At 35.6% G+C, this 19044-nt stretch overlaps 2 protein-coding genes across 6 annotated transcripts; both read right to left on the bottom strand.

Annotated features, from left to right (window-relative positions):
• Nucleotides 1-582: 582 nt before the first annotated feature.
• VLN4 (villin 4) lies at nt 583-7587 on the bottom strand. Of its 4 annotated transcripts, none has more exons than NM_001341999.1 (24): nt 7317-7538; nt 7053-7093; nt 6236-6359; nt 6036-6135; nt 5881-5949; nt 5550-5786; nt 5297-5474; nt 5078-5210; nt 4835-4997; nt 4600-4747; nt 4248-4504; nt 4069-4137; nt 3911-3979; nt 3643-3780; nt 3430-3558; nt 3150-3297; nt 3031-3041; nt 2774-2914; nt 2526-2654; nt 2364-2429; nt 1926-2259; nt 1513-1748; nt 1273-1421; nt 583-1176 (listed from the first exon to the last, which is right to left on the bottom strand). In NM_001341999.1, the coding sequence occupies exons 3-23, from the start codon at nt 6289-6291 to the stop codon at nt 1308-1310; spliced, it is 2925 nt and encodes a 974-aa protein (NP_001329918.1). In that variant the 5' UTR covers nt 6292-6359; nt 7053-7093; nt 7317-7538; the 3' UTR covers nt 583-1176; nt 1273-1307. The 4 variants fall into 4 exon arrangements, with proteins under 4 accessions (NP_001329918.1, NP_001329917.1, NP_001190869.1 ...); NM_001203940.1 differs by having other exon boundaries at nt 630-752; nt 1184-1421; nt 3004-3041; nt 7317-7470; NM_001342000.1 differs by lacking the exons at nt 7053-7093; nt 7317-7538 and adding an exon at nt 6808-7000.
• Nucleotides 7588-10776: 3189 nt separating this feature from the next.
• On the bottom strand, nt 10777-18527 carry AT4G30150 (Urb2/Npa2 family protein). 2 transcript variants are annotated; one of them, NM_001341998.1, is made up of 11 exons: nt 18272-18430; nt 18030-18151; nt 16253-17870; nt 14762-16141; nt 14342-14664; nt 12718-14216; nt 12086-12530; nt 11831-11984; nt 11527-11630; nt 11252-11343; nt 10832-11131 (listed from the first exon to the last, which is right to left on the bottom strand). In NM_001341998.1, exons 1-11 carry the CDS (start codon nt 18365-18367, stop codon nt 11055-11057), a joined length of 5910 nt encoding a protein of 1969 aa, NP_001329710.1. In that variant the 5' UTR covers nt 18368-18430; the 3' UTR covers nt 10832-11054. The 2 variants fall into 2 exon arrangements, with proteins under 2 accessions (NP_194744.2, NP_001329710.1); NM_119161.3 differs by having other exon boundaries at nt 10777-11131; nt 18030-18527.
• Between the last annotated feature and the right edge of the window lie 517 nt (nt 18528-19044).

Raw genomic sequence — 19044 nt, 5'->3', positions numbered from 1 at the left:
TCTTGATGATCAAATTAAGTCTAAACTAGAAAGTTTCGTACATTATATATAATTGTCATTTAGAGTACGACAAGCTAAAAAGCCTAAAAATCATTAGGGTTCGTTAAGACGTCCAACTATAGAGAGATGTGGCAATATGTGATGAGTCTTATGAATCATTTTAACTAGTTAATTTGCTCTGGAAAAAAGAGAGGGAGAGAGAGTTACATTGCACATTTTATTGACTCATGTTTCGGTTGATTAAAAAAACTAGGTCAATCGCTAGTTGGCACATGAATTATTTGATCAAAGTTTTATAAACTAATATAATACACAAAATCAATAAAAGAGTTTTAACTTTTTAAGTCATGACGGCTCTAATCAGTCACATGGCATCTAACCATGATTATCGAAAACGACGCCGTTTCTATCATCTTCTATGTATTAGTCTTTAGACCTCTCGGTACACGGTACTTACTTTGTAACCTTTTTGAGTGTTGTTACTTTCAAGATTTTCCAGTATTACCTTTTCGAGTGTTACTGTCTGTCTCATGCATGAGCTACCATATACAATGTCAAAGAAAAAGAGATTGATGAGTTATTGAAAAATATTTATTTATACACTTTAAGTGGTAATTCGTTCTTCGTTCTTTTTTGGCCAACAAATGGTATTTCTATATTTATGAGAAAATGTAGTAAAATAAAGAAATCTGAAGTTTAGGAAGCACAATTTAGTTTGTACACTTTGCTGTACACAAAAAAAAAAAAAAAAACTCAATCCTCAACTTCTGCAAAACAAAATTACAGAGTCTATTTGTTTTTATGAAATCTCACTAAATAAAAATTTGACTTTTGAAACCAAATTTCCTCAATTTGATATCAAAATAACCCCAAGAATAAATAAATCAAAGACTCAAGGTCAAAACCTGTGACCTGAAGAAGAAACAATCCCAAAATATGAAGAAAACAAAAATCTACTCAAACTAAAAAATGGAGAATGAAATAGAGAGAAACAAGCAAACAGATCATTAAAACAAATCAGAAAGATTTGAAGGAGAAGAAAGAAAAATAGAAGAAAAGAAAACTGCTCTGGGTTGTTTTTTTTAAACAAGCCATGAAAAATGTATTAAGCTTCTCATGGGGAGCAGAAGCAGCTTAAAATGCACTGACACTGTCCCTTGTATCTTCTCCTTATAGCTGAAACCACAAGAAAAACCAAAGAAAACTTCACCATATATTCTCTGTCAAACAAAAAGGATGTATCTTAATCTTCGGTTTGCGACTGTGTATTACCGGATCTTTTGATGGAGAAGAAGAAGGATTATATCTCAGAAAAGCTGAACAGCCATTTTGAATTTGTTCTGTTTCCATTTAGGCAGCTTGTAGAAAGCTTCTTTCGTCATGCCAAATTTCTCCTTGAACTCTTCTGATGAAAGGTAAGCCTATATAACACAGACGAAGAACTGTGAAGATCTTCTTTTATTGAAAAATTCTCACTTACAAATGAAATTTGATGTTGTTGGTTGAACGTACCTCTCTCCTTGTTACATCAATGTCAGAGACAGGATCAGTGGAAGTTGTCTTGAGACGATCATAAGGGTGAGCTGGTAAATCTTCCTCGTCTTCGACTCCTTCTTTAGCATCTTCTTGAATCGTAAGAGATTCTATCCGGCTGCTCATTGATCCCTCCTCCTTGTCATTTTCCTTTTTCTCTTCTTGTTCTTTTGAATTGGATTCTGGCGCTGGAGACTCAGGTGTCTTCGGGCTCGCTTCATGTCCAATTAAAATAAGAAAGATCAATATTGAAAGTAAAATAAGACAGGTGAATCTCTAAACCAAGATGCAAAAAGGATTGAAACTTTCAGATGATCACTCTGCGAAAATGTGAATCCTTAAAAAAGATGATAACTATTCACACTTTCAGATAATTTATTCAGAAAATATACCTTTGACTGGTTTTGGAATTGAAGGTTCTTGTGGAGGTATTTTTTCGAAAAGTGCACTTCGAGAAGCGATGGCTGAAGACTTGGGAGCGGGAGCAAACTTTGAGGAGTCAGGAGTAACAGATCTTGGGTAGAGTTTCCTAACTACTGGGGGAGGAGTTGACAGGTTTCTTGCATTTTGGCTCTCAAATGTTGCTGCGAGTGCATTGAACGCCGGAGATCTGCCCCTCACGCGAACCCTGTCTGGACTAAATGACATGCTTCTTGACCGCTGCTGCGACTTGTCAGGAACGCTGGCACGGCCACCATATGAAGCTGGAGTTCTTCGTTTTGGTTTCTAATTAACAAATGCACAACAAAAGAGAACAATTAACAAACAAATTTTAAAATGCACACTCTGAAGAATCATCAATCAAAAGGTAAAGGAAGAATAGTCCTTACATCTGCCACTGGAGTTCCACCATTTTTGACAATTTTAAGTTTTCTTTGGAATGAGTTTCCATGCATCTGTAAACAAAAAAAAAAAGAGTGTTTAACCCTTTGTTAGGGGTTCCTTTCGTGCCTATTTCTCAGAGAAACCGATTGATTTTGTTAGGTACTTACAGCGGATTTTGAGGAATCCCAAGAAGTGAAGAACCGGGTGAAGAATGACGGCTCACCGCCTTCCATGATCACATAAATAGGGGCTTCAGGGGATAACTTCTCCAGGAGAGAATCTTTCTCGATGAATTTCTAAGGAAACAAAAGGTATATAAATGAGAAACTTGCTTAAAAATTTCAGGATCTTTTGAGACTATTTTTTTCTAGAGTTAAGGCATGGTTTAGTATGCAATGTATCTACTATATCTGACCTCTCCAATAGTTAAAGCTAGTAACTTGTTCTTTGGGACTACTTCTTGGCCAACCCAGACAAAGATTTCTGAGTGACAGTCTATGATAAATATATCTTCGGTCATCAAGTCATCCTGTGTAAAGTTATATATCTCTGTCACCTGCCAAAAGACCACAAGAAAACAAAAAAATGGGGATTGAGCTACATTCCCAAAACTTTTCCATTATGATTGCATAAATCTTTTGTGACAAAAAAAGATTTTAAAAGTATACGCACCTTGAGAACTTCTGGATTAATTTGCGTTTCAGCAATGGAGAGAAGAAAAAAAAACAGTCATTGTGTGCATTTATCATCTTAGGCTTAAACTTTATGGGAAAAAATATGATCATTTGTACCTTTTGTGAATGTACAAGAGAACAAGTGAGGGTCACGCTCGGGTTCCTTTGTGAGCTTTTGGCTCGAATATTCAGCTTTGCCTCCTAATAACTCCCAGAACTGTTCTGATTCTGAACCTTCCTTTTGTGCTCTAGATTGTTGATTTGGCTGAAGAAAAAAAATGTAATAGATGCTGCTTAGTCACTTAAAACATAGCTACGAGTCTTATACTTCCTTTTTACTAATTATGATTGACACATTGACTTATCCTTATAGAGATTAAGGTGAAACTTATATTACCTTAATCAGATCTAGCTGCCTTTCCGCCAGTTCTTGGTCAGTTGCGGTTGATAAATTTCCAGCCCAAGTAAAGACGGAAGAATCATTATGTAGTATGTAATAGTACGAGGAGTTCAGTGATGCAGCAACCTGTTGAAGTAAATAGACAAAATATTAGAGCCAGGAAGATTCTACAGTACTAAACAATGAAGAAATGTGAAAATTGACATATACCGGGTCAACTTGTATAGCTTGCATATTTTCCGGACCAGACCCTTGAATTCGGAATAGAGCAACACCATTCTCATTGTATGTATCATCATCAACTTCTTTCTCGGCTATGTATTTCTTGTATCCACTGCTAATACCACCCTGTGAAAAATCAACAGATCGGTTCCATCAGAAAACAAAAACAGCAGATATTGTTATATACTCATATAAGAGACTAAGAGAGCATGGATGATAAAACAAAACTGCATAACGAACTTATTTTTCTCCATACCTTGAAAACGATAAAGCTTTGCATAATCACGAAGAATTGAATTGGTTCCTTTCCTTCATAAATGCGAGCCTAAGACAAGATAATGAAAATGTTAAGAACATAAAAGAAGATGAAATCCAACAGCATAGAGTTTTTGAATGAATGCAGAAGAATATTACTTGGGCTGGGACAAATTTCATTGACTCAACCATTTTGCTTGCCATAGAGACTGCAGAACCTCTTTCTTCCTACACATGACCACAAATTGACAATTAAGAACCTACTTGCAAGTTCTGCTTCAGCATACACATCCACAGAATCTATGTGACACAATCATATAAGAATTTGCTTCTGTTACCTCCACACTTTGTTTGCCAAACCACGTTCCTATAAGAACTTCTTCTTTTTCTTCTCCGGGATAAGAATACTGGAAAACATAGCAATCTCCACTGTAGAATTTTGAATGATCAGCAGCTTGAAGGAGAGTCTTTGCCTGACCATTCACACGCCAAACCTGCAGATTTCCCGTGCAGTCGATGAAAACCTGAGGCTCTTCTTTAGGCGGAGCAGCTTTCATCAGGCCTCTGACATTTACTCCTTGTCGTTGCAAAAGAGCTGCTCAACAAATGACAAAAGAAAAACCACGATAACCTTCAGCTACCTGTACGTATTTAAAATCATCATCCAATTTTGAGTTCAGTAATACGGACCAGCAACTCTGCCTCTACCATCTTCTGACACGGTTGTATTAGTTTCTTGAGTCCAAGATTCAAACTTTGATCGGAATGGTACTGTTTCAAACCCTTCTATTATGCGGATCATTTGCGATTTCGGTCGTTCAGATGAACGGATCATTTCCTGTATGGCTCTACTAACATCAGCAAACATTATGGCATACAACAAAATTATTCAGACTTTCTTTCGATTTTTTTTGAAAAAACTTACTTCTGCTGCTTTACTCGCAATTTTTCTATCATCAAGAGAAGTGGTTCTTCCCATCCAAACAAACACTTCAATTCCACAATCAAGAATGTAACACTTGTTTGTATCCAGCATCTCCCTCTTCAATGTATCGCCTTCAACAGGATTTGCCTGTCCCTTCTCGACACTACAAATTCAGTAAAGAAAATAGTGTTCATTTGAGGCATTATGGCACAAAATATATGTATTATGACGAGAAGAAGCTACCAAAATAATCTGGTGATATCTGAATTATAAGTTTTGTCTTCATCATTAGCTGTTTTCCTAGGTAGCGGAGCAAACCCACCAAAGAAACCCCAAAATTCTCCACTATCAGCATCAGCCATAAGTTTCCCATCCTCTGCAATTGAAACATACGCAGTTAGAGACCAAAGCAAAGAGATGATAGAGATACTAGTCCCTAATCCAACCGCTCAGCTCACTAACCAACTGTAGCAACTTCACATGTCCCATCATGGTAAGTATCTTTGATGTACTGAACCACTTCCAGTGCTTTTGCTCTCTCTTGGATACTAGAATTGGATCCATTGAATTGGAAAATCTTGGACTTTGTGTCAAGAATGTAAATATCGTCATGGTTTAATGAACTCCGAGCAAAAGGAACCTGTAATCAATTTAGACCGTTAGAGTATGACTACAAAGTGAGATGAAAGAACCAAAGAAGTGAAATGTGACTTGCCTCTTTGACATGGACAACATGTTTTCCTCTGCAGACGAACAAGCGGGTAATATGTTCTTCAGCTACGACATGCTTGAATCCTGATGCTACTCCACCTTCTTGAGGAATGATACATGGCTTAAAATAAGACAAGAATTTCTCAGTCTCGTGGCCTTGAACTTCCCGATACTGCACTGCACGACCTCCTAGAGCAGCATCTAATTCAACTGTCTTAACTGCAGCAGTACCGGCTTCATCCTAGTTGTTTTTGAGAAAAATCATCAGTTTCTCTCAAACTTCTCCGTCATTCTACGAAAGTAAAAAAAGAAAGGAAATAATAACAGGGTCTTACCTGAGAGGTATCTTTACCAAGCCAGTAATGGATATCATGGCGCAATGCACCAGTTTTTAACGCCGTTGTCTGGTCACAAAAGATCGATCAGCAGAAAGCCCGAGTAAAATGGCAATAAGGAAACAAAAAAGAACTTGTGACTAGGCCTTATTTACCTTCAATACTATGTAAGAATCTCCGGTGAAAAACTTCCCAATAGAAGATTTTGGAATTGGGGTAGGGATGAAATTCTCTATACGCCATATCTCAATACCACTAACTTATAGTCAAGGAGAACATCATGTAGATATTTCAAACATAGCAGCTTTACTATAGGAGTCTTAAACAATATGAGAGAATCAAAGTTAAAGGATACGCTTTCTGTCCAGCTCCTTGGAAAGCTGGATCTAAATCTCTCATAGAAACAGACATACTTAAGCAGTCTTTACCACTTTCTCCAACTTATGAACGCCGCAACGATAGAGAAGACTAATAATAACCTATGAGACAACATCAACTAAGATTAAAATCTCAAGAATCAACAAATGCAAATCAATTCTATCAAAAACCAATCAAATGACACATTTTGATAGCAGACAAGGCATCACAAGCAAGGCGAAGAAACCAATATTGATTTTCACCAATAGCATACACTACTGAAAAGACCATGATTGGATTCAGCTGATCAATAGAAATAGAAACCAGAAACCAATTAGAAAGAATCAAAAATCAACTCAGAATCCACAAGGGTCAACATCATTCATCTCAAGTCAAAAAATCTCTGTCAATAAAGAAAAGCTCTGATATTTATATTACATCGGAAGTAGTGGTTATGTAAATTTCACAATTCCCCAGACAAACAAACAAAGTTATATGAAACCAAAGCAAAACTCAGAAATTCGAGAGAAAAGGAAGAACATTTCCATTGAACATAATCATCATACTCACCGAACAAACCATTTTTCAATAAACAACATAACAAAACCCAAGATAAAGCTCAAGGATTGATCATTGATGCTCTCTACATAAATCTATCTCACTAATTAAAAACTAAGGCTTTGGCTTTTAAAACAAACTTATCTACATGAAAATCTCAGAGAACCAATCAGATCAGCCAAACTCTAAGACCCAGATATTGAAAAATCTCAGAGAAACAAAAAAACGAATCAATTCGGTACGTTTCAAGCAATTACCTTATACAAATCCGCTATTCAGCTCCAAGCCCAGATCCAATCTAATCACAAAAATTGCAGCAACAAAAAAGTACAAAACTTTGGTCAAAATTTTGACGAAGCAAAAAGATGAACAGAAGAAGCAAGCAGAGGAAAAAAAAGTGAAAGAGAGAGAATTGAATTGAGAGCTTTATTTAGAGAGAGAAGCTGATAAAACAATTGAAGTCTTTTAGAGAGAGAAAGGTTGGAGGGAATGATGAGAAGCCAGGCGTGCTTATCACTAACCCAACAAGAGAAGAAGCGAAGAACCCATCAACTGTTTATTTCTTCATTCTTCAATTATAAAAACAAAAACCAAATTCAATTCATCACTAGACCTTTGGATCGCAGAAAATAAAAATCGAAACTTTTCTTACGGTTTTATGTTTGGTGGTGATTTTTTATGTCGTTACCACTTCTGTGGTTTTATCTGACCATATTAAAACACTGTAATCAATGGAGATTTTGTTTTTTTGGCGCAAATCTAATTTATTTACTTCAAATCCCATTAATGTTTTGATTACATGTAACCTCAGGTTTAGGACAACAATCCCACAAAAAACATTGAGTTTCTTCAAGGGTTAGATAATGTAATTAAATCCACAATTAAATTTGGTCACATCTCTTTATTTTATTTACAGGTAAGATATTTGGTTATTTCCATAATATCAAAACTTTTATCATAATTTTTGTTTATGCTCCTAATGCCGTTACTAATTATGGAGTCCTAACAATGTATTTAAGGAATCTGAATTAAGGTTTATAAACGTAATTAAATAAGGGAAAAAATTGTTTGCAAAAAAAGAAGAACAAACAAAAGGTACTATTACCTTTAACTTTAAGGCTGTTTGTCATACCTTTTTCCCCTCTCTCTTTCTAGTCTTCGTTTACAAATAATTTCAAGCTTTTTGATGATTAATTAGAAGTGGGTTAATTTTCATAAGTTTTGAGAAAGAAAAAAAGTCTTCTTAATGAATTAATTCGCTTCCTTAGGTCATTAATTTAGACCAATCTTTGTTGACAGAAAAATTGACCAAATTCTGATCATATCAATAAACTGAAATATCTTTGATAAGTAGTTTAGTATTATAATATCTTTTGCTTATGGGTGTCAAATATGAGTTGTATTTTAATTTGAGATTTCTTAATATCTCTTTTCTATCTTAAAATATATTTCCTCTGTTTCATAAGGATTAATCTTTTAGAATTCTCATAAATATTTAATAATTAACTGAAGTGTTTATTAGTTTAACTAAATTTGTTTTAAAGTGTTTATTAGTTTAATAAATAACTGACTAAATTAATCAAATTAAACTTTTTATTTTAAAGTGTTTATTAGTTTAACTAAATTTTGTTTGATTTAAGTTAATTTGATTAATTTTCCAAGAATTAATTTAATAATTTATTACATCAATTAAATTAATATAAAGTAATAAAAATCATAAAACAATTTCCTTTTGATTTTTATTTAACATAGATCAGTAAATAGATTTTTTTTTTTTTTGTGTGTGGGAAATGTAACAACAGAAAAGGAAAGAGATAGAAAGAACGAACACAGGAATATTCTTTCTCAGAAATTAGGACCACTTTATCTAGATTTTATGTGTCTGGTAATTGGTATAGTTTAGTAATTTTGTTAAATAGTACAATTTTCATCTGCTTCGTACCTCAAATCGTGAATATACGTGCATTACTTGTGATCAGGTCAAATTTAATATACATACCAAAGACTTCATAAGTTATAAGTTTTTTTTTTTTTTTTTTGCTAAAAAGTTATAAATTTCTTCTTATAAATATATTCTAATCTTTCAAACATTAACAATAGGAAAAGTAAAACAAAAAACTTCTAAATAGATGATTAGTTATACACTAAAGCAATTATGGATTAATGAAGAACGTCTTTTAGGTACGTGATGTGATAAATTTTTCTTTAATTAGACGGTCAGTTATATACACACGTCCACAACTATACAGAGATAATCATATTAATCAATAAAAGTAATTTATAAACATATTAGCATAAACTTTCGTTGCCGTCGATAAAAAAACATTACCATTACCTCTGTATGATTTGGCTAGCGTTTATATGAGACCAAAGTGAACGACATACATATTGTTTTATGGTGTTTTCCCAAATATGACATTTCCACCTTATTCATGTGTACGTACGAGTAATAAAAATGACAGCATTTGAATGTGCTCAATAATTGTGGTGTTAGTTTAGGGTTGGGAATTGGGATCGTCATAAAATTTTACGGTCTAATATGACAGCAATACAAAACTTTGTACAATCAATAATTTTTGTTATATCGCTAAAGTTTGACTATTTTTTTATATCCTTTCGTTTTATCGTAATTTTTCTTAATATCAGAGTTGATGATATATATAGAATTTATATCGCGGTCGTACCATGTCACCCAATCATATTTATAACAAGGAGAATATATATTCTACTATTGTCTTTAAAGTCTCAAGAAATGAATACATCAAACTTAATTTTATTTTCAGAATAAAGTAATGATAAAATATCAAAAACCGACCAAAGTAAAGTACACACTTTCGGCTCCAATGTAAAATGATTTGACGAAAAGGACCTTTTTCTTCACAACGACTATCGTATATAGCCGCCGGCACCGTGGAAACTGATGGTCGGAGCCGCCGTGAATAGGCAAGATACTGTGGCCTATCAAAGCTTTGACAATCATTGGGAATTTCTTTTTTTTAAAATAAAATATAATTATTTAAATTCCTAGCAAAGAGTGTGATTGTTTAGTGGCAGACAAGAATCAGTATTGTGAAAAAAAAAAAGAGACAAGAATCAATATACATATTTCTCTAGTTAGCGTTAAATCATGTCTTATTTATCGATTACAATTTTTAGGCGTAGGCATTCGGGTACCCATTCGGGTTCGGTTCATTTTTTTTGGGTATCGGGTCTATTCGGGTAGGAGGTTGAGAACCATTCGGATATTTTTAAAATTCGGTTCGGTTTCGGTTCGGGTTCGGATCGGTTCGGTTATTTTAGTAAAAATGTAAAAATAACCAAAAATAACCAAAATATTTTCAGGTTCGGGTTAGGTTCGGGTTTTTTACTCATATATACCCAAATCTACCCGAAATACCCGATTACCCGTAAATATATTGATTACTTTTTATCCAAATATAACCAAATGTAACCAAAATACTTAAATTATCTAAAAGAAAACTATAACATTGGTTACTTTAATCCTAAATATATCCAAATGTATATGAATTACAAAAAATATCTAATATATTCGGATTTATAATTTTAATTTTGGGTGTTTGAGGTATTACAAATATATATATAAGTAATATTTTTAAGTTTATATTTGTATTCGGGTACCCACGGGTATTAGATTCGGTTCGGGTTTTTTTGGGTAGTGAAGTTTAGAACCCATTCGGGTAATTCTAAAAATTAGGTTCGGATTCGGTTCGGTTATTTTTCGGGTTTTTCGGTTCGGGTATTCGATTCTGGGTATTATGCCCATGCCTAACTATTTTCTCACTTGACATACCATTACCATCTTCAAAACAAAAACAAAAACAACACAAAGGCAAGAGTCTACCACAAACGATCCTTCATTCTTAAAAATCCTAAAACATTTATTGCCCAAATTAAATAGTCTAAAATATCTAAGATTTTTTTTCTTTTATTGCGCAGTTTATTTATTTTTTATTTAATAGAGGCAGATTAGCATATAGTATATATTTTGGTTTAGAAGATAAACAATAGTTTTGTGAAACAAAATCTTAATCATATTACTATATTAGGCAAAAACACATGGTTACGTGGTTTGCATTTTATTGTACTTTCACAAAGGAACACAATAAGAACAAAAGTGACAATTCTCTGGTCTTAGAGAATGCCCAACTTTACAAATTCAACAAGAGAGCAACACCCATTGTCCCCACCCCCAAAGACTCAGCCGCAACATGAGAGGTAGAAAAGTAATCGCAAGTTTTCTAGACTTTTCCTCCATACTTGAAATTCAACTTGTAGTCTTGTTGCAGAGTTGCTAGGGAGTTTCTACAAGGACCTTCTGCAGAAGAACAAAGAAAGAAGGGGACGAACAAATTATGTACAAAAACCGATTCTAAAATTGGAACATTAAAAAAAACAAAAAAATAAGATGTTGCAAGTAAAAAGGGTATTTATTTACCACCAAATACTGTATGGAGATATTGAAGATCGTTAGGTGAGCAAGAGTCTATAAGAGCATACACACCAGGCCTTAAAGCTTCATCTACCTCCCTGCAAAAGTTGCAAAAATCAATTAATTCGTATTTACTTATTTTGGTGGCTAGTAAAACTTAAGGACAAACACCATTAAGCCATATTTGCAGTTAGTAGTAGTTCATAGTCTCTTTTCTGATGAACGTTCTTACGAGAAGGGAAAATGTATGAAGAGAGACATAAATGGGAGAAGAATGTTACCTTTCAAGACCCGTCTTAAGAGGTCCATATCCGGAAGAAACCCATATGTAAGTTGACAAGAACTTGAAACAATGCTGTCCAAAGACCTCCTTCTGCTGTCTTAGCTGCAATCCAGTTGTTTTATAAGCAAAAATGAGACACAGCTAGTTGTAGAATCATTAAGACATCCGATCTTAATTGCAATTTCCGTTGAAACGAATATGTAAACTTAGTTGACAGCTTCTTAGTCCACAATATCGGTAAAACTGAAATAGTTTTGCATTCTCAAACACAAAAGGAAGAAAGGGTATTTTCATTGACGTACCTCTTCATAGATCCTCCGGAGGAAACAAGCACATCTAATTCCCTCTTCCACTTCCCATGAAACACAATTACCCAAATTTTTTCCTGCTGTCTCCAGACAATGAAGAAGCGCGGAAACAGATTCTTGGAGTGTAGCAATGGACCCCTCAGTTTGACTAGATGTTGATATGTCACAGCAAGAACAAAATTAGACGCAGTTCTAAGATGGTAAAATTTAACAGGACTTTGTGTGTAAGCAAAATAAAATTCTACTTACCTCTTATGATGCTTAACAGCTGTATATAGTAGTCGGCAGCAAGCAGCATACAGGCTCACTGAGAATTTCCTGTCTACTTGAAGTTCTTTTGAGCATCCTAAAAGATCTTGTTGCTGATCATCCTTAGATAACAGATTTCCATCCAAAACCGAGAATCCCACCCTTGTTGCGTGGAGGTAATCAAGAAAAATTGCTCCGGGTATATGTATGGATTGACTTACGTGGGATGAATCCATCCGAAACAAAGCGTGTTTCCCTGCTATTCTTATCAAGACTCCAACACACATGAGAATGACTGCCCCAGAATCTGGAGAATTGGAACCCTGGTTGCCAACGACTGCATTTGAGAAGAAAATAAATGGACTCTGCATGTGAGCCATTATACCAAACACTGCAGACATTAAGCCTTGAATGTGCCTTTTAACCACATTCAAACGTTTGCGACCTACAAAACAATAGTACTATTCAGTCAAATAGGCAATAATGATAACTTCAGCAAAAACATCAAAATTTGGGTTCCCAATGTGTTTCAGAAAAAAATAGTAACTAGATTCGTTTCATTACTGTAAGTTCACTGTTACAACTTTTAACATCAACTTTACTAAGATTGCCTTTTAGAAAACAATTTTTACCTGTGGCATGTTCCAGAATTAGGTCCAGACAGTCAAGACCAGCAGCGACGGTTTCAGAAATTCTGCCTCCATCTCTATTTCCAGTCTGTATGCAATAGATAGCTGGGCACACTTCCCATACTCCAACCAGTGCTCTTTCTATAGCTTGTACTCCTGACAATAAGTGTAGCTCTGAGGAACTATGTATAAACACTTTAAATGACATCCTAAGCCTCTGTTTTAATTCGTCCAACCAATGCAATCTGTGAGACCGTTTTTTTTCTGTTAGCACTAGCTTAGCATGGATTGCATTAGTACCAAATCCTGTCTCATGAGATTCCAAGGTAGCCTCTTTTCCTTGTAGTGATATGCATTTCCCAATCACCTTCAGGTGCAACTCAATCAACTTTGAGTACAGATCTATGTTTAATGTAGGGTTAGATAAGCAGAATTGGCTCCCTAGTTCTTCTACAACTTTAACTGCACCATCCAACCAAATAAATGAGAATTCAAGTGGTGCCTCGCTCATGTCAGCGAATACAGACAGTAAATCATTCGAAATGTTCGTGAGAACAGAGACAAATGTAGGTGAGAATGTAATGCCATCAATTTGCAGGTTTAACCTTAAAATAGCAGCAGAAGCAATTAACAGATGCTTGAGTGCCAATACTACTTCTGAAGAATCACCCTTTATCAAGCTCTCAATAATTTTCTTTTTCACATCACTAGTCTCTACTACGTCACCACACACAAGACCATTTGAACCCTCGGTCCCATCAAGCAATCTGGTCCAGTTGATATTGGTTTGGATTTCTCGCTGCACATCACCACTAAGAAACAGACACTGTGCAAAAACCTCGAAAAAATTGCTAAGCACATGGATAATGCGGGAAAGCTTTGAGAACTGTTCTGATTTCCATCTCAGTTTTGCGTTCTGATGATTCTTCTGCATATCTCTGTTACTCACTGCAGATGCTAATCCCCACAACAACCCACTAAAACAAGAAAATATAGGTGTTAACTTGTTCAGTATCAGACTCTCACATTTAAAGGCTGTTTTCTCATCTCTGAAGGTAGCCCTCAAAGCATTTAGTAGAGTTTCTGCCTGTTCTGTCAAGTTCTCAATTATAAGGTTCGCTTGTCCAGTTCCCTCAGAAATTTCTGATGAAATGAGTTTTTCATCAGAAAATGGTAGTGCCTTGCTAAATTGATATTTACTTACGGTTAGAAACATATACGATGTGTGATCCATCAAAGAAAAGAGGGCGTCCCTTGCTTTTCCTGTAACATCATTCCTAAATCTCACTTGACAAGTCGCAGCTTGTGCTGATTTAAAAAGCCAAGAAGCCAACAACGAACTATCAGATAAAGGCAACTTGGTAGCTCCTAGTACCTTGTCGCAAGAAATCATAGCAATACTTTTCAAAGTTTTTCTGCAAGTACTGAAAAGGCTGAAAAGGTTTTGCATATCACCACAGGACAGCTTGTTCAAACATCTCAACATGCTAAAAACTATAAACCTACAAGAGATGATGACAAAAGTAATATTTGTTAAAATGTTTGCCAATGAAATTTTTAAGGATTATTGACATGCTTTACTGCAGCAAACATACAAGAAAGGTATATGCTATATACTATCATTTACCTCTCAAGGTCGAGAACATAACTTGCATAAAGTTGGAACGACTTCTTATTCGTATACTCCTTGGGCATCACACCTAACAGATTTAGCAAATTTTGGCAAGCTGTGAACTTCCGATTGTCCAGCAGTGACACATGTGCCTCTAGAAAGGCTTCTGATTTAAGCTTTCCAGATAAGTTAGCAATTGAACTTTCAAGCAAAATTAACACCTCTGACCAATCTGATGGAGAATCAAAGTTTACTTCTTCAGTAATATCCTTGAAAAACGTTTCTGCTGTCATTTTCAGTACGTGAGAAAAACTCGGGGCCAAATACCTGCGAACAAACTAGTTGTCGAAAAACTCAAATGAATGTCTGGATATAGCGCTTAAAGAAACAAAGTAAATATGGAATTGGAACTTCGCACAATGAAAGATGACTTACTTCGTGTTCATACAGTACTGAATCAAATAGAAGTCCAAACGAGAACTGTTCCAACCCTATTTTCTTCTTTTGAGAGCCCTTGTCTACATTATTTTCCCAGCCAAGAGTAGACATACCCACTCCGTTCAATATACAAGGAACGGAACTACCTATTAGCTGAGACAGGAAATTCTTCAATTTCTTTTTTCCTGCATGGGGGCACCAAAGATCAATATGCTGGCTAAGAACCCACAAACGCATAGTAGGCAAACACTTCCCGTTGATGCCAGAAACCCTAAGAACCCACTGATCAGTGTCTTTTATCGTCTCAAATGTTCCATCATCAACAAAACCTGATATGATGTTGTTGCCTAAAAGGAAATCAGTAAGCTCTTCTCCTTCACGCTTAAGAACTGATACATGCTTGAGCATTGTATCATTTATCTGATTATCACTTATCTGTGACACATAATCAAGTGATTTTATGTGGCTGTTTAAATCAACAAGTCTCTGAAGAGCGACTCCATACAATATATATATCAGCAAGGAGCAATCTGCACTGTCATCCTTAAGGTAAAAAGCTGAAATGTGTTTAATAGTGTCAACAATGGAAGCAGAAGGTTGGGAGATCCATGAAAAATATCCTTCATAATTCCAACTTTTCTCTTTTATCCAATCGCTTCCGCAACGAACTGCAACAGAGTCGCCCTTAATACCAGCCATATCCTTTGTTTTTTTCGGAGGCATAAGACTAATCACCTGCCTATATAAGCTTCTGGAAGACATGTAAATACGCAAGACGAATATAACAAACAAGCGCACAGACTTTCTGTAGGTCTCTATCTTCTTTTCAGCCATCACAATCTCCAAATCTTTTCCGGTGAGAGCAGAAAGGAAATTTTCGATGCAATCGGAGTCTGAAGAAACCAGGTGGGTTAAGCAAGGACTGATGAGATCCAACAGATCTTTCATGGACTGGCCAACAAGGTTACTATTCCCTGTTGTAATAGTTATTGAGTCGAGAATTAGTGAATAAATATCAGACAAAGATCCAGCCAAGAATGCTGCCACCTGTCCATCTTGTTCTGTAGCACCTGTTGAGCAACAAACTTGTTTTATCCATTTCATGGTTTTTGATACATCTGCAGTCAAGCTCTTGATACAACCACTTGCTTGGCCTTCTGGTATCACTTTAATAGCTTTATGTATAGCAAGTCTTAAAGCTTGAGATGACAAGAGCTTTTCCACTGATTTTTCACTTCTCTCTAAACGGAAAGGGAACACAGTTGATAGTGGAAGCTCTTCAGTGGCAATCATCTCATCATCATCACCATCAGCAGGTGTCACAACAGGCATCACAAGCCTTACAGCTTTGAACAGAGAAAATACAGCAACACTTACCTACATCATCCGGGGAACAAATTAGCATTCTTCAGAAGGAAAATAAGAACATAACAGATACTAGCAAGGCAGAAAACGCAACCACTGAAAAGGAATAAATTTTTGACAAACCTGGCGAAGGTCACTATATAAAGTTATCAGCTGGCATCCAAGGCCAACTAACAATGAAGTCAACGGGCAGTCCCCTTCTGAATTCTCTGGTGACAAACTACTAAACTCCAGGAAAGAGAGAATGATTAGCCACAAAGTAACTAAATCACTCTCAATGATTTCGTATTCAATATGTAACAGATAGCCTATTGCGGTTACTAGCTCCTTGGCTAACAAAACATGCATCTCTGACCCATTATCATATGGACAATGTTTCTTTAATTCAGAAGCAACTGAAACTATTGTTTTGAAGATCGTCCTCAAAAAACAAGAGCAAGCTCCTTCAGATGCATCTTCTGTCTTCACATACATTCGCTCATGAGCAAAGTTGAACAGCAAACTATTTGCTGACTTAATAACACAACAAAAATCACCCAATAAAGGAGCCATTTCAGAGCCAGACTGATTATATCCATTGATCTCAAGTAATATAGGTTCCATAAGATGCAGGAAGAAATCAAAAATTGATTTTCGTGTCTCCAGCCGGAGGGAACTTGAGTAATGACTTTTTGTAGAAGACCCATTATCATTTGTAGCTGTGTCCGCCAGCTTCCATGGCCTTTCTTCTGCTTGCCTCGCATTTGAGGCCTTTGTCATCATGCCTTCCTGCAACTGATTAGGATCTCTTTGTTGTTTCATCACTCTGTAAATAAACACTTTAAACAATGACCCCATACAGCTCAGCTCCAACTCCTTCTTCATTAATAGCATATTTTTGAACTTGGTAAAAAAATGCCGATGATAGCTTTTCAGAATAGTTTTGTTCTCTTTCGATTCTGGTAAATACTTTTTCGCTCCACCCAGGCCTAAGAACCCATCAATATGAGCTGAATGAAACAGAGCCAGAGATAATATGTCTTCAATCAACCTCAGCAAGGATATCTCCAAATCCTTGTTTTTGTCCTCGATGAGATTTAATAAACCCAACACATCCATAAATGGCTCAAAAAGCTTGTCCAGAAAATCACAAAACCCATTCTTCGTAGTTGGATGAGTCATTAAGAACCTAGAGAATGGCTCAAGAACCAAGCAAGAGAATTTAAGGACATGTCTGTCACCAAGACTATCCTTGATATTCTCTACAAGAACCGTATGTGTGAGCTTCAGAACTGGTTCAACAGTCGAAAACCACAAGTCTAAATTGTCATTAGACATGCCACTTTTCGATGAAAATAACAAGCCGAGACAATCAACCACAGAACTGTAAACTACAAAACCTTGACCATTGCAGAAATCAACCCCCGTAGCCAAGGATTCGTTCAGGGCAGATAAAAATCTTCCCGTGATAAGCCCAATAGCCTTTAATAGGTTTCTTGACAAATTTAAAGAGACTCCCAAGATTGTCGCCTCCTTCAAGCAGAAACTGAAGATCTCCCAACACCTGAAGTCCAAACATGGTTCAGAATCTAAATCACACTTAACTTTAATATTCTTCTCTGAAGGAATCAAAAGAGACTGGATCCAGTCGCTGAGAAATATAATCAGCCGCGATATCTTAACCGCTTGACATTCTTCATCCTCATTAGTCCCATTTTCTCCTCCATAACCTTTAACAAAACTAAAAGCCAACTCCACCTTCCTGCAAATCATATTCCTTTAATTATTCAATAAAAATTGTACCTTTCATAAACAACAAACATATCAGCAACATTTTTGGTACTTTTTGCTTATGTTCTCCAAAGTCACAAGCTTTAGCAAACATAAACAGTAACATCGTCAAGTAAAGCAAAGAGCTTACTTTTTAAAGCCCAATGTATTGCTCTGCAACGAAAGTATGAGTTCAAGGTTCTTCCATGGACCCTCTTCAACAACAATGTCCGTAACCGTTTCCTCCTGGTCACAAGCTTTGGTTTCTACGACCTCTACTGAAGAATCTTCAAATTGAGTTTCAGAATTCTTCTTCGTCTGCTTTCTCTTCTTCGACGGATTCGATTTCTTCGAACCCGTACGCGGAAGCTCTTCAGCTTTGGTTTCTACGACCTCTACTGGAGAATCATCGAATTGGGTTTTAGAGTTCTTCTTCGTCTTCTTCGACGGCTTAGATTTCTTCGGACTCGTAAGCTTCCTTTTCAACATCTTTCAAGTTCCAAAATTGGGTTAGAGGAGAAGAAGAAGATTGATTTGATTATTACGGCGGCAATAGAAGGAGAGTGTATGAGAAACCTTAAACCCTACCGGTGGTTGAGTCGGTGATAAACAAATCGACGGCGACTTTTTTTTTTTTTTTTTGGTTTTTGTCTATTAATGGATTCATTGAAAAAAGCCCATTGGGCCATTACAAGTGATGAAAGTTCAGAAGTAACATTGTTATTGATAAACTCTTTTCAAAAGTCAACTCTTATTTCATATCTACAAAGATGTTAACATGTTAAAAATGTGATCAACTTGAGTTTATTTAGTATGGTGTTTGGATAATTAACACTGTAAAGACTTTTTGTAAGAAACACTCTTGTTAGACTTATAACATTTGACCCCCAAAAAATGAAATTATTACAGTTACCTCAATAAAAGGTCTTGTGTGTTATCATTGGTCAACAAATTATAAATGGTTGAGTGTTAAAATTGGATAATGGTTAGTTATTATATCATATTATCATTGTTTTGGGGACTTACATATAATATATTTTCGATAATACATGTTTCTACATTACCTATTATGTAATATCATCTGGTCCATCTCTAAATATAAAGAACTAGTTACATCATCAATAAGACAATATGAAAAGTCGTCTATCAAAGTTTATAGTTACAAG

This window comes from Arabidopsis thaliana, chromosome 4 (assembly GCF_000001735.4).
Source record: "Arabidopsis thaliana chromosome 4, partial sequence".
Taxonomy (NCBI): Eukaryota; Viridiplantae; Streptophyta; class Magnoliopsida; order Brassicales; family Brassicaceae; genus Arabidopsis; species Arabidopsis thaliana.
Note: the sequence above shows the minus strand (reverse complement) of the source record. Positions and strands in the feature narration are given on the sequence as shown.